The following is a 14273-nucleotide window of genomic DNA, read 5'->3' on the forward strand; positions in this document are numbered from 1 at the left end:
GACACGAAAGCCCCAGCATGCCCAGCGAACGAGATCCATGGCAAACCAATATTCTCGAACTATACGTATTTTACTAGGCACAGGATATAGGCACAAAGCGATGGCCTCAATGAGCGGTAAATTAATCGACAGCAGCTATCCGTGAACCTCGTTTACCGAGGACTTTGAACATGTACTCTTTCATCCTTGCCATCCATGTCTCAACATGGTAGATTCAAGCTCGGGATAATACAGGCCGAGACACAGGGAGATGAATAGTTGCCTTGGACATGCACCACATCTTTTTTAGACAAAGGGAACAGGCTCCTATCTGCCGGGCCGTAGGAAAGGTTCTGTACGAGATCACCGATCGGAGAGTCATGTAGTTTGTATCCAGATTTCTGCAATCTTCACATGTCTTGAATTGACACTACTCGGATAACTCACAAGATGGGCGCACGAGTTCCTTGGAAGAAGGCCTCAAGCGCGAGGCCGGCGCTGCTCAAGCAAGTCCGTCCGCCAAAGTCTCCTCCCCCACAAGTGTTGTCGCATCTCCGCTACCGACACGAACACCCCCAGCACGACAACTTTGCGTGGCTGGTGGAGAGAGACGGCGTGCTGCATGCATGGCCTGCAGAATGCACGCTCGGACGAGCTGGTCTAGAGACACGCCCTGGACTATCGAGCCACCACCCTTTAGCCCGGCCCGGCCGGTGAGGTACTTGCATAGTACAAGAGGTACAAATGTATATATTTGGGGCTACTATATTCTCGAGTTAGCGCAGCCTGCCATGCTCAACTCTGGATGAGGGGAGGCAAGGAGCCATGTTGCAAAGCCTGCCGACAAGAAGAGGAGACCGTCGTGCCATATTGCAGCGGCTGTTTGTGACATCGACCCGTGCCGCAATGCCAACGGATGCCACGTTCTCGAGTATCGTCAGAGGTTGATGGAAACAAGCTTAAGGTGGCAGTCTAAGCGAGAATACGTAGAGTTCTGTCAAGGATCAGTGGCATAATGGTCCGGCCCGGCGGCTACTGCGGCTTGGGCAAGGCCAAGCGCGAACCTCCGAACAATGGACGATGGACGATGACCGACCGATGGTAAGCCGCCGCCGCACCTCCGCCCGCCGTCTCAGCCCTCGGGCGCACCTCAGTGAAAACGGTGTTTCTGTCCGTAAGGTATCCAGCAAAACTGCGGGCGTGCGTCATATCACCACGTTCGAACGAATACTAGTCCGAGAATGAGACGTGAGAGAGTGGAGGAGAGATAACAACTGGGGAGATGAGGAAAAAAAAAAAAAGAAAGAAGGCGTTCTGGAGGCGAAGAGATGAGGTGGAATTTGCTGCAGAATCTGGGCCTCGTAACCAAAGACGTTTCTTTGTTTCGAATAACCACAGCGAGTCTGGACGTTGAACCTGCTGCAGCCATCTCACACCTGTCGCATTATCGCATCAAGCCCTGAAGTGCAGGGACCCAGGCCCTGGTGCTGGTGCCATGGGTGTGCCTGGGAAGGGTGCTCTCTCCTTGTCGATGGCGACGCCTCTGGCCGATAGCGACCTGCAGCTAAGTGCATGGTGATAGAGGCTGCGCGATGAGCGAACAGCAAAGTCGATTCAAGGGTTTCGAGGAAGGGGCGAAAATCGTGTCGGCCCGGCCAAGCCGAAATCATTGCTGAACCGACCTGTCTATTGTTGGTTTTCCTACTTGGTGATGATGCAGGAGAGAAGATAACGTGAACCTATGAGTTGAGGTTGAAAAACTTGGCTTGCAAAATACCCGGTGCCTGCCGATTTGTGTCGATCACACCTGCCAGAGGCAAGATCCCAAGTTGCCTCATTCGGCAACCGGGACCTCCCCTACACAAGCGCAGTAAGTAACCAGGTACTGGCAGTAGTTAAGCTGGCCAACGGGGCGTAGTGCATACCTTAGCTGAGGGAGGTACTTGCGACCTGACTAGAGCCTTCCATGGCCATTCGAGGCCTCTGCTGTGCGCACCTCCTTCATCTGCATCCATCTAGTTCTCTCATCACTCACAGCTTTCACCGAGACAGCAAATCATCAACGATCGGGCGTTGCCTCCAACAAAAGCAATTTGGTTGCTGCTGCTGCTGCTGCAAGCTGAGCACAGAGGAGAAGCCAAGGCCCGTTTTTAGTGGGTGTCTCCGCAATCTCGTGGTACCTATATCCTATTGCGCATTGCAGCATGCATGAGTTCCATCCCAACAAGCTGGCCCAAACCTGTTGCAGCAAAGATGGAGGAGTTCGCCATGTTCGTCAACAAGACGAGGCATTTTCTTGCTCGTGCATTGAGTATCCTATGTACGTCCAGTCCATTGCTGCTAATCCTTTAGGGACGAACAGAGTGCGTCTGTCTGCATTGCGAGACCGTTTCGACCTTCAAGGGACCCTCGCACCCTGACCCTGTCGACCGTCCCGTCGTTGAGGCTTTGCCGTCCCTGGCCTCGAGCGTCCTGTGCCATCCCTGTTCTTGCCGATGGATGTCCGAGCTCCAGACCCACGGCGATATCTCTGTCAAGGAGGGGAAGGGCCGCTTTGCCAGGGTCTGAGCAGGGTAGAGCAGCTGTCTCCAGCTCAAGGTGAGAGAAGGAGAGGGTTCAATTGATTGAATGCCACCAGGCTCGATATGATGCATCACAACTGTCGGCTGTGATGGCTAGGATGGCAAGCCCCATCCGCGCATCTCGTTTGCCCAGTGACTCGTCCGCAATGTGGCTAGCCGTCGTCGTGGGGCCGGTTTGCGGGCGCCGTGAATCCCAGCTTCGGAGGGGCAAGAGGGGGAGCTCTGGCAGTCCATCTCCCGCCGTCACCAAGATTGGCCGTCCTGTTGAGCCTGGGATCTGCAAATGAGCTCTCGCGGAGGATTTGCATCCAGGGACCTGCGTCAGAGATGATGCAGGCCAGAAACGGACGAGGGGGGCTTGATTGTGGGGGAGCTTGTAGCTCTTTTACCTAGGTCGGTGCAACGAGCAGCATTGGCTCCTCTGTTTGGATTGCGCACGGGGAGATCGTGGCCGAGTTCAAGCCAGCACAGATGTCCTCCCGCTGTGGATATCAGAGACGGATCGAACGACAGTTCACGGGTGCACTGCTCACTAAGGTGAGGTCTTGAGCTCCTCCACACGGGTGGCTTGCGAGCAGCTGAGATTGACCCGATCCTATACGGAGGAGTACCTCGACCAGCTCTGGCAACACACGATGCTCACATAGTCTCGAGCAAGCCATGGCCAATATCTCCTGCACCGCATAGGAGGAAATACGTATCAAGGCATGCAACAGCATTGATCGTGTGCCCATGGCACCCATCATGTTGAGGCGGCCCAATGGCACCCACTGAGCGTGTGCTGTCAGATGTTGCGTGCAGACGAGGAGCACCAAGGCCCGCAAAAACAAAAACAAGAACCAACATCACGACAACCTCCCGCCACCATCCCCCACGACTTGCATCGTGCAGAAGCATCTCTGTTGTGGTCGCCGCCACCTCCACCACCACCACCGTCCATCCATCCACTGTCTGTCTGTGCGTGTGCAGAGGAGGGGGATCGCGAACGGCAAGGACAACAAAGCCTTCGGACGGCCGTGTCGTGTCCACGATGCTCACGATGTCGGCGATGCTGACAAGGACCGCACCAATTCAATTGCCCACACCCCCAGACTTGAGGGTCAGGCTAACCGCCAGATTTATGTAGGTACCTTGCGTCGTCTGTCTCACAAGGTGATATCTGAGTGGATAGCAGAAAACCCCGCGCCAAAGAGACGAGGGTCGTCCGTCATATCGAGCCAAGCGAAGCTGCGGCCGATCCCACTCCAGAGATGCTTAGCTTGGCTTTGCGAACCCTGGTCTTGTCCACCGGCGTCTATCCTGGGAGTGCAGTGCAGCGCACACCAGCCCTCAGTGAACCTCATCAAACCCCTCCCCCCAATAGCAGCCTCATTACGTACCCGTTTTGCTGCCGACCTCAGGTCGCTTTCGCTGGAGCCAGCCCTGCGTTGAACGACACTAGCACACAGCCCGCTTTCTCATCAACCAAAATCCTGCAGCAGCAATGGTAATCAGCCCTGTCTTGGTTTGACCGGCGAGGAGGGGAAAGCGGAGCCCACGATGCAACGATTGCGGGGGGTTTCAAGGTCCATTGTTTATTGATGAGAGCTCCCCCTGTCTGCAACTCATCGAGGCCCGCCAGAATGCAACGGTAATCAGAGGGACCCGGAAATTGACAGAAAAGGTGCAAAGCCGTGTTGATCCACGGCCACGCACGAGTCGTGCATTTGACTTTGTGACTTGAAGTCGCAATGCCTAACGGGGCAGGACCCTGGATATCTCGGGTCTCATGTGTGCACGACGCTGTCCATACACAGTAACTTTTAGACTTTGTGGCGACCTGTATCGTCATCATCTAGCGCTTGTGAGATGTGAGACAGACTGAGCCCGAGCCAAAGAGAGTGTGGCAGGTTCAAGATTCGGCCAGGCCACCAAGCATATGATGCGAAGCAGGATAAATTCGAGGTTGGCTGGACTGGGCTGGGCTGGGCTGCTTGTCGACATAACTAGCCAGGCCCTTTCCCTCTCTGGGCGGCCTCACTCCCTCAACTCGGGCGTTGTCGTCGTCGTTGTGGGCCTTGGTGCCATCCACTAGACGGGTGGTAATCACAGATCGCATCTGAAAATCCCATCTTGGCTAGGGCTGTCATCACTAACCTCTAAGCCATCGTCAACGACACCACCATCTCACCTCGTGCTTGACTAACGGGCATTTTCCTCCCCCAGGGTGGGCTGACGACCAAGACATATCCGCGTCACTATGCCCGCGTAATGGCTGCTTCGATATGAAGCTATCAGAGAACACAAGTCACAGGCCAGACAAAGGTACCATGGTGTTGCCAAAATCAGGAGTTTCCAGTATACTCCCAAGGTTTCCATTATCAAAGTGTCTCACATGTCTTGGATATGGCCTCTTTTGTTCCCATAGTCCGATTCCGAGTCTTTGCCCGTTGCCATCTTTTCCGCACCACACGCACACACACACACACACACACACAATAGTTAGAAAAGAAAGACCCCCATGATTCAACCCATACCCAATTTGTTACAAGACAAGAGACGACTTGAGCCCGGGCTTGGTCAGCAAGTCAAAAGGCTAGTGGCCACCACTGCCATGACTGCTTTTCACCCTCCAAAATTAGGTCCAGAAAAGCTCGCTGTCTAGGACTTGAACCGTCATTCATCCACCTTGGAAATATCTCATTCCAGGCGGGAGACAACTCGCTGGGTCCCTGCAGCGGCCATCGGCCGGAAAAAAGCCTCTTCATCGTCTCTCATGCAGAAAGCAGAAACTTTTTGTTCAAACCCCTGAAGATAACCCTCGCCTGATCCCTCCCCTTGACTCCGGTCCGTCCCTTGTTTTTTTTTGGGGGGGGGTGGTAGTGGTGTGATGCGGTTGTTTGAAAAAATTCGGCGGAAAAAAAAACATCAAATTCCCAGTGACCTAATTGGTCTCGTACAAATGTCCCATGCAAATATGAAAACGTTGCTCATGGCCTCATCAAAGTCGTTTCGTCGCCTGGTCACATTGCCCGACACTCTCCGCTGATCGAATTTCCGTTCGTTTGCAGCTTGGTGTCTTCGGGCGTTATTGTCAAAGGCGTATGCACTCGTATAGGCATATACGATGTGCTCGAGTCGTAGGCGGCATAGCCGCTCTTCTCCCACGCGCCACACTGCGCTCCCCGTCCTTGCGCTGGCCGTCCCTTCTGGCGAGCGTTGTAGCGGATGAGCGAACCCTTTCCAGGGGGTGTCTTGAGAACAATCGAGGGCTGCGGGGCCGGGGCCAAACGCTGCTCATCGTTGGTGTCTCCGTCGGCTCGGCTGCCCCAGGACGTCTGTATTCAACCTGGTTAGCGAGATAATTGCAATGCTGATAACTTTGCAACGTACCATATTAAGAGTGACCAAGGCGTACAGCTTGACCAGTCCATGGAAATACCCAAACAGGATTGACACTGGGAGAAAGATGACATCGCTGGGGTTTCGGAGGAACAGGCCCATAAGCTTGACCACCTTGGTAAAGGCAAACATGTAAATAAACTGAGCCCAGAAAGCGTATCGGCGGTTCTGGATATCCCAGTCGGCCGTCGCCCACCAGCACGAGGCGAGAAGAAGCGGGTCGGTGACAAAGGCCAGGGAGGTAAAAGTCGCGATGTGGAGAGCGTAGGTGCACCACCATTGCTGCCTGTTTCTTTTGTTAGAGGAACCATTCTGACCCTTGATGTTTTCTTTCACTCACTTCCAGACATATCGCTCAGTGACCAGGCTGGTCCAGTTGCTTCGCCAGTTGCTGCGCGCCCAACGCGAGCACTGGTACAAAAACTTGTGGCTGTTCTCGAGGGTCGTCTCAATCTCGCACTCCTTCTCGTACTGAATCCAGGTCTTCCACTGGTGGCTGACGAGCCAACGAGTCACAAAGTTGTCATCATCAGCGTTCAGAATCCACTTCCTCCACTTCTCGTTCTTGAAGCCGTGAAGGAAGTCATGGCTCGACAGAATCTCGGAACGATAGGCGCCAGTGCGTCCAGACATGCAAGATGTGCCGCCGTCAATGTTGTGAGTAGCCGAGATCTCAAAGTTGCGACGCTCGATGTAAGCTGCGCCCAGCCAGTTCCAGGCTCGGGTTGACCAAGAAGCATCGTGCTCTCGACGAACCCGCTGGCAGGTTCCGACACCACCAATTTGGGGGTCCTCAAACGGAGCAAGGATCCAGGGCATGAGGGTGGAAGGCCAGGTCACATCGTCGTCCGCCATGATGGTGATGGGGGTCTCCACTTTGGGCAGGGCCTCGCACACCTGAAGACGCTTGTTGGCGATGGGAGTATCGAAGACGCGAACCTTGGGGTAATTTAATGAGTCAGCCAATCGCTGAAGGTCCTTTCGCTTGTCATGCGTAGTGACCATGATCAGCTCAGCCGGCTCGCAAGCCAGGATGCTCTGGAGAGAAGGGCGAAGTTCCTCAAAGGCGTTGTGGATGGTGGGAATAACCACGGTGACATCCTTGTTGGTGAAGGTAGGCTTGTTTGGAATGGGCTTGGACTTGTAGCTCCAATGGCTGACGCAATGAACCAGAAGCCGGAAATAGCGATGAATCCTAGCAAAATGTTAGACTGAGTTTACTGAGCTGAGCCTTTCGCCGTGAGGTCGAATCTGTCTCTCTGGTACACGATATGGAGTGTTGCGAGAATCGGAGAGCGTGGACCCAGAGGCCGCGGCGTAAAAGGGTCCACTTACCAAAGTCCCCAGAACAAGAAGATCCAAAAGGTTGTCGAGTACCAAAAGTCAAAGGATGGCATCGAGAATGACAGGATTCCAGTCAAGGGCAGGGGAGTTCGCCCAAAGTTTTCTGTCTCAGGCTCATACATGGCGAACTGTGAGTGAGGGGTGTTGAAAGTTCCAAGGTGCGGCGGGCGAAGGGTGCTGTTTATCCCCTCCGTGGGAAGGAGGAATATCCGTAAGACACGGTGGCTGTTGATTGAAGCCCAAGACTATGAGCCAAGGCTCTCAGGAGCACTTTTGCTTATAGCAATGGCGACGCTGCTTCTGCAGCCTCGTAGGGTGGTGAAGAGGCGGAGGAGGTCCAATCGAACGAAGGTGGAGAGGATGTTTTGAGAGGATATAGTGAATTTCGGGTCTCGTGATGTGAATTGGACAGTGATTCTCTGTCCAGATGGTCGTGATAAGGTGGAAGTGAAGAAGAGACGCTGGGAAGGACCAAGGCAAAAGACTATGCACCACAGACACACACTCGCACGGCGGCAAGACTCGAGGAACCGGACGAGGGCCAAGACAGGATAATATACAAGGACGGAAAGGGGACTATTCAGACACGGCCATGGCAGGGTGAATTGGCCGATGGGAGAAGTGCGAGGAGGAGGAAGAGAGGTAGTGGCGATGATAACGGCTGGGGTCGAGGTTGGGGGAATGGGTCTACGATATATACCTATGCCAAACCCCGTCCCCAAAACGGGCCATGCATGAACATGGAGAAGAGAGGGTCCTTGAGGCCTGCCGTGGGCCATCTCTGTGTGTACCTCGTTCTTGGTGGCACGCTGGTAGGGCGGCAACTACGTACCATAGTACAAACAAGCGCGCGAGCTCTGTCGAGATTGATCTTGGTCTGGACAACGGACAAGACGGCAGGGGTGCATTGGCTCCTGCGCTCATTGCATTAGGACCAGTGGGGAGCGAGGGGTTGGATGGAGGGTTTGGAGGGTTGGAGGGACCCATGTATTGCGGCGGCGGCTCGACTTGGGGCAGAGAGGGCACAACCTATGTAACTAGTTAGTAGCGCAATTGGGGTTGAGGTGAGGGAGGGGGTGTGCTGAGATTAGACACTGGCGCGCCGTCGAGAGAGGCGTCGCTACGAGCCAGTTGAGTCCGTTCGACGCCGACCCCGGCCGCCCGACTACCGGGACCGGTACGAGTCGTTTCTGGTTTTTCCTGCTTGCTGTCTTGTGTCCTTGTTCCTACTGCAAGCTGTCGACGAATACTGGAGCGAGCAAGTGGGGAGTCGCCTGTAGGTACGGGACACGGGCACGCAGGTTCGTCGACGCGAGCGAACCTCAGCACCCTGCCTTTGCCTTGGGCTAACCAGGTACTGTCCTGTACCGGATAGGTACTTCCAGCAAGCCCGTTCGCTTCTCCAGGGCCGATGCATCGTGGCGCCGACTCTGGGCTGGCGCATGAGGATCACGTCTCGTGCCCGCTGACGGCCCATGGCCAGTGCTGCTCGGCCCGCGGCGCACATCATGGACCTGGTCGTTGTCGTTCTTTTGCCTCCGGGGTCCTGGCGGCAGGGTTTCTCGCAACCCTCAATGGCGTCGATGGCTACGGGCGGGAGAGGAGACATGGGACCTGGCTCGTGTTAGCGTGTGGATCTCTCCTCCTCTCGCTGGCGCGAGTGAGCACAAGCCATGGCCAAGACAACCACTCAGCATGGACCTGGTGAGGTATCTTGTGGGGAGTGGATTTTGGTCGCTGGAGGCTTGTACGGAACCAGGGACCTTGGTGCTTGAGGTGGTCCTTGAGGGCTAAGGGACCTGCGACATGATGCGCAATCTCACCTGGGGACATGCCAGCCCATCCGTAGCTCATTCGTGGCAAGATGGACATGCTCGTCATGTCGGGATCTAACAAAGATGGCGTCTTGCGTCTGAGGCCCCAAGGTGAACCCTGTGGAATCCAGCAGATAAACAGCAGATGCGGGACTGGACGCAGCCCCATGTGGTTAATTTGAGATATCGAGACAAGAGGAGACGCCAGTGGACCCATTGTCCAACCAGCAGTGGCGAAACGGGCGGCGATTGACCAAAAAGCAATTGGATGTCGAATATCACGGCGTGTATTCACATCCATCCATGGATGCAGGAACTGTGCCCTGACACGCCAGGGACTGCTGTGTTGGGGCGCGGAGATAGCTTAGTACCTTGGAAGATGAGAAATGAGAAGTCAGAGTATGGAGAAGCCCAGGGCCATGTATGGTATCCAGGATGTAGCTTGAGGAGGGAGCGATATCACACAAGGGGGCTGAGGCATGGAGTTCAATGATCCATGGCGGGGAACCTCGATACATCCAGATGGAGGCAGGTACGACTTGTTCGTGGGTAGGTAGAGAGGAAGGTACCTCCCGACCTACTTCCAGCCTGGGCAGCCCGTGCTCCATCCCTCCAACCTACCTCCCTCCATGCCTGTTTGACGCCAACTTGCTTTATCGACCTAATTATGGTATATACATACGAGTGCTTGTTGCCGGCCAGAGATTTGACGCTGACATGTGGATTCACCAAGGTATCCTATGGAGAGCAAGGTACGTAGATGCAAATATCCTTCCTGGATCAACTGAACTAGATGTGGTGGGGGAAGGGCGGAGTACCTACGTAAGGAGTCGGCATAACTTGAACGCCTGGTCTCAACTTCGCGCCCGGTTAGAACTACTATACCGTTTGCATTTGCACGAACTGGATACCTCAAGCATCGTGTGCTGGGGAGGTAGGCGATCTCTTACTACCCCGATCCAACATATACCACCCTGGAGTCGCATGGCCAACCTACTCGAGTAATGGACTGACTCGGAGGACAGATGGGATTGATTGCCGTGCCTTATCCGCGCAGGATGAGAGAATTGACAAGACGCATACATAGGTGAAGTGGCCAGGCGAAATGCATCATCACATCACATCGCATAGCCTGAGCTTCCGAGTTGTTGACCTTGGGATCCGCTCCGCCCATAGACGTCCGCCGCGTTGCCATACGGTGGCACTCGCAGGGACCAGCGGCCGATTATGCTGGAGCAGGCCTGGCCTGGAGAGAGCAGCCGACGAGCAACGGCGCAAACTGCAGATCGTCCACCACGGGCAGCCTGGCAGGGTTGCAACAGCTGCGGGCCTGGTGCTGCCCTGGCTGGTCGATGAGATTGATGAAAGAACTTGGAGGCTGCATCATCTCTGCCGACCCTGGCCTCTCTCTCCGGCCGCCTGTGGCCTGCATCTGCAGCATCGGAGCGTCTGGCGCACGGTGCAACGCACCAAGGGCCCATCCATGATCCGTGGGCTTTGATCCGTGGATGGATAGAGATGGGTGATATGGCTTGGGATGGGATGGGATGAGATGGGGGGCATGGGACATCCACGCCGTGCGGCTTGGCTTGGCTTGAGTGAGTGCAAATCCAGCCTGCTCCCGGTTGTTCGCGCCTGACCCTGGCGCATCTTAAATTCTGGATCTGAGATTGGACCCCCTCTCATCAACACAACAAGACAGACGCACCCTCATGCGGTTGGTTGGCTGTGGACGCACGCTTGCCAAATTTGCCTGGCTGACGAGACGATATGGACGGAGAGATGTGCTCGATTGCAGCTCGACCAAGACGCCGAAATCACACCATACCTTAATTCGCGACGCCTGCTCGACCTCGAACCCACATCGGCCGTGGTTGTCACTGCTCAGTGGCGTTTCTCTCAGAGACAGGGCCGTTGGTGTAGTCTCATGTACGACACGACACGACACGACAAGACAGTCAAGGCGGTGCCACAATGCCTGGGGCGGGATGGTCATCATCCATCGGCCGGAGCCCGTCAATGCTAAGGCCAAGGGAAGGGAACCACCACCAAGAGGGCAGAGGCTGCCGCCATCGCCATCGTAATGCCATGCAAAAATGGCTCAGCAGCCAACCACGGATACTCGTACACCTGTGCGAAATCGATAGCGACGGAGCCCTAGCGGCATGTCAGTCATCACCTGCTCCAGTTGGTGCAATCACCCAACACCCATTGCCTAGTGACAGCCGCAAACCCTCCATCCAGTCCAGTCCCTCGCTCGCGGCCGACAGAAACGGAGCCACTCGCTCCTCGTCCTACCTCGCCTGTCCCTGCGAGGACCGTCTCCACCGTCAGCGCGCTGCCAATTGTTGCTCCGTCGACGCAGTCACCAAAGCTCGCCAGATCCCGAGTCCTTGCCGCATCTGATCTAGACTTGCTGGGGCTGGCGCGTGCGCTACAACGTGGTGGACAATTGCGCACATTCGCCCTGTCAGAATTCCGCGATCACTATCAGCCAGCATCTGTTGGTCCGAAGCCAAGTGAGAGGTCCAACGCGGCGCGACGCAGCTCGACTCTTCGGGCAGTCGCTGCGCTCTGCAGGCTACTGTAGAGCATCGGCTATGCTGTCTTGGCCGAGCTTTCGAACTTGATTCATACAAAGTCACCACCACATGGAACCGAGCGGCTCTTTACACCCCTCACTCACCCAGCATCGAGTTTCTTTGGAGACAATAGTGAGACAGAGATGTCACCAGGTCTGCCGCAGTCAGGAAAAGGCCGCCGCTGATCTCCCAGTTCAATGTTTTGGTGTTGAAGAAGGATGACATGCGAGGTCATGACCGAACGACCATGGCAATTCAAGCCAATCCAGACGGTTGTGGGTCCGGACCTTTGATTTGTTTCATGGGCAATTCTTGGAGGGAGTCTGTCCATCACCAAGTCCGAAGGAATCCCCACCGCACCTCGATCCTTATGCCGCTCGTTTTCTCGCTCAACCTCCTCACTCGCATGTCGATTCGCCGCTATGGACCCATTGGCATATTGATGGGCACACGCTCGAGGTATTTCCTCCGGTTAAAGATTAGCAACGTTGCCACAATGCAGTCGACCTTGGTGGCAGCCACCGATGGTGCCCATGTTCGGGATGTCAAAGACCGCACTCGAGGCACGGCACAGCACAGCAAGCACAGCAATGGAGTGGGGTTGACGACGACTTGTAATTTCGTTTCTGGTGTGCAAAGGATCGAAGCAGATCTTGATGCCGTTGTTTTGCTAGTGCACAAAACGGGCTTGAGGATTGTGGAGGAGCCAGGATAGCCCTAGCTTCGCTTCGAGGCCAAGGTGATGGACTCCGCAAGGCACACGGACGAGGAAGCACGGAGCATCTGCTAAACCAACGTCGGCACAGCCCGCACTCTTGAAACCGACTACGTCGAGAGTATCCCGCCGAGAACCAGCGACATGACCTGAACTCTGCCATGACGTCCAATATACCTGAGGTAATGGATTTAGGGCAGCAAGTCAGGTCACGAGGGCCATGCCCTGTCCAAAACCTGGCGATTGACGAATCCTTGTTCATCAGCTTGAAACCAAACTTGATTCAACTTCCCTCAAGAGCCTCCTCGACAAATCATGGACCGCACCCCAGGCGGTGGGATCTTGCGACATAAGATCTGCTCAACAACAAGAAATGATATCAGTGCTTATACGGAATGATGCAATCTTGTATCTACTGCCCAGAACAAGCATACTCGGACAAGCCCTGCACCTATGGTTCATTGCCCGCACACGCACGCACACACATACAGGTACACGAGGATCCATATCAACCTCAATGCAGGGAAAGAATTCGCCGAGTCGAAATCAGTTATACGACACTCTCCTGAAGCCATTCCGCTCAGTATCGGAGCGGGCTGCGTCGTGAATCCGCTTTATGGCTCAGCCCAAGCCAGACATTGCCATTGCCTGAGACCCTATAAGTCATGAGGCCTTCTACGGCATACGGCTCTGAAACAGTCCTTTTGTTCGAGACAATCCACGTCCAGCTCATATGCCTCAAGGTTCCTGTAGGGGCCCAGGTGAGTAAGAAGCCACAGTGCCAGCAGCTGGCTTGCGTCGGCTCCAAGCTCTTGGGAATGGAAACGTGTCCAGGCCAGGGCTTGTCTAATTCTACTTGCAGGGGCAGGCGCATGTTTCCCCCTCTATTCGCCGCCATTTCCAGATAGGTGGTCCTGATACCAAGCTCTCCGTTCAGAGAGTAACGTGGAGAGGCGGGGCACGACAGCTCTTCGGGGAAGCAAGGTGCTGCTCCCGGAGCAGCTGACGGAATAAGTGCGCAGCCTCGAAGCGGCTATCGTGGGCATCATCATTATCTGGCCGTCTCTATAGGCCCATGCTGGAGGTGCCTGGCGCTAAGGGCCTTTCCCTGCAGCTGGATATGGAGACATTTCCCACTTTCTAGGGACTCGGTACCTATGCATTGAAGCATCGGGGCGGAGCAATCGACGTGAGCTGTCAAACGCAACAGCACAACATATGTACATGAGCTCTCATGTCGATGGCCGAGTTAGGCCAACAAGCTTTGTTGACCCCTCACTAAGCAGTGGATATGCCGGCCCAAGATGACTCCGGACCATATCGGGTTGTTTGTCCCTTGTTCAATAGTTTAGGCGTTGAGAGCCTAGGACCTGCTTGAAGCCCCCACTCGAAGGTAACTGACCTGTGACGATAGTTGAGGTCCCGCTCGGTAAAGCACCGCAGAGAATAGGACAAGGAGGGGGAATACGAGCCTGGGCGATCTGCGGAAAACCCGGGGCAATGTCTATCGAAGCTCTCTCGCATGCGGCCGAGTGAGGGCCTAACAGGCACGCGCAGCGGATACAAGGAGTCGACTCTGTGAGCATATTCTTGTGGACGGTTCGTTGTGATAGAAGCGCGAGTAATTGAGCCTCTTAAGCTCACATGACTTAACCTGAGCACTCCGTGCATGGGGCCCCTGGCTTTCGAGTGGAGGAGAGAACCCCGAGGTGCATGTTGTCGTGTTTCTACAGCTGCCCAGGTTCGGTAGATCTCCGATGATAAGGTTTATTTTACAATATAATCCTATAGACACGATTTCAGCCGACATAAAGCAGAGAGTATCGCCCTGCCAGCCCCCCTGGTCAACCCAGATATTGGCTTTTGAAGCATGAAG

General features: G+C 55.0%; 1 protein-coding gene across 1 annotated transcript; it reads right to left on the reverse strand.

Moving 5' to 3' along the window:
• Positions 1–5563: 5563 nt before the first annotated feature.
• On the reverse strand, positions 5564–7408 carry NCS54_00149600 (Hypothetical protein; the record flags this gene model as incomplete). Its single annotated transcript, XM_053147122.1, has 4 exons — positions 5564–5878; positions 5934–6228; positions 6283–7137; positions 7278–7408. 4 exons carry the CDS (start codon positions 7406–7408, stop codon positions 5564–5566), a joined length of 1596 nt encoding a protein of 531 aa, XP_053003097.1.
• Between the last annotated feature and the right edge of the window lie 6865 nt (positions 7409–14273).

The sequence above is a fragment of the Fusarium falciforme genome, chromosome 1, assembly GCF_026873545.1.
Source record: "Fusarium falciforme chromosome 1, complete sequence".
In the NCBI taxonomy this organism is placed as follows: Eukaryota; Fungi; Ascomycota; class Sordariomycetes; order Hypocreales; family Nectriaceae; genus Fusarium; species Fusarium falciforme.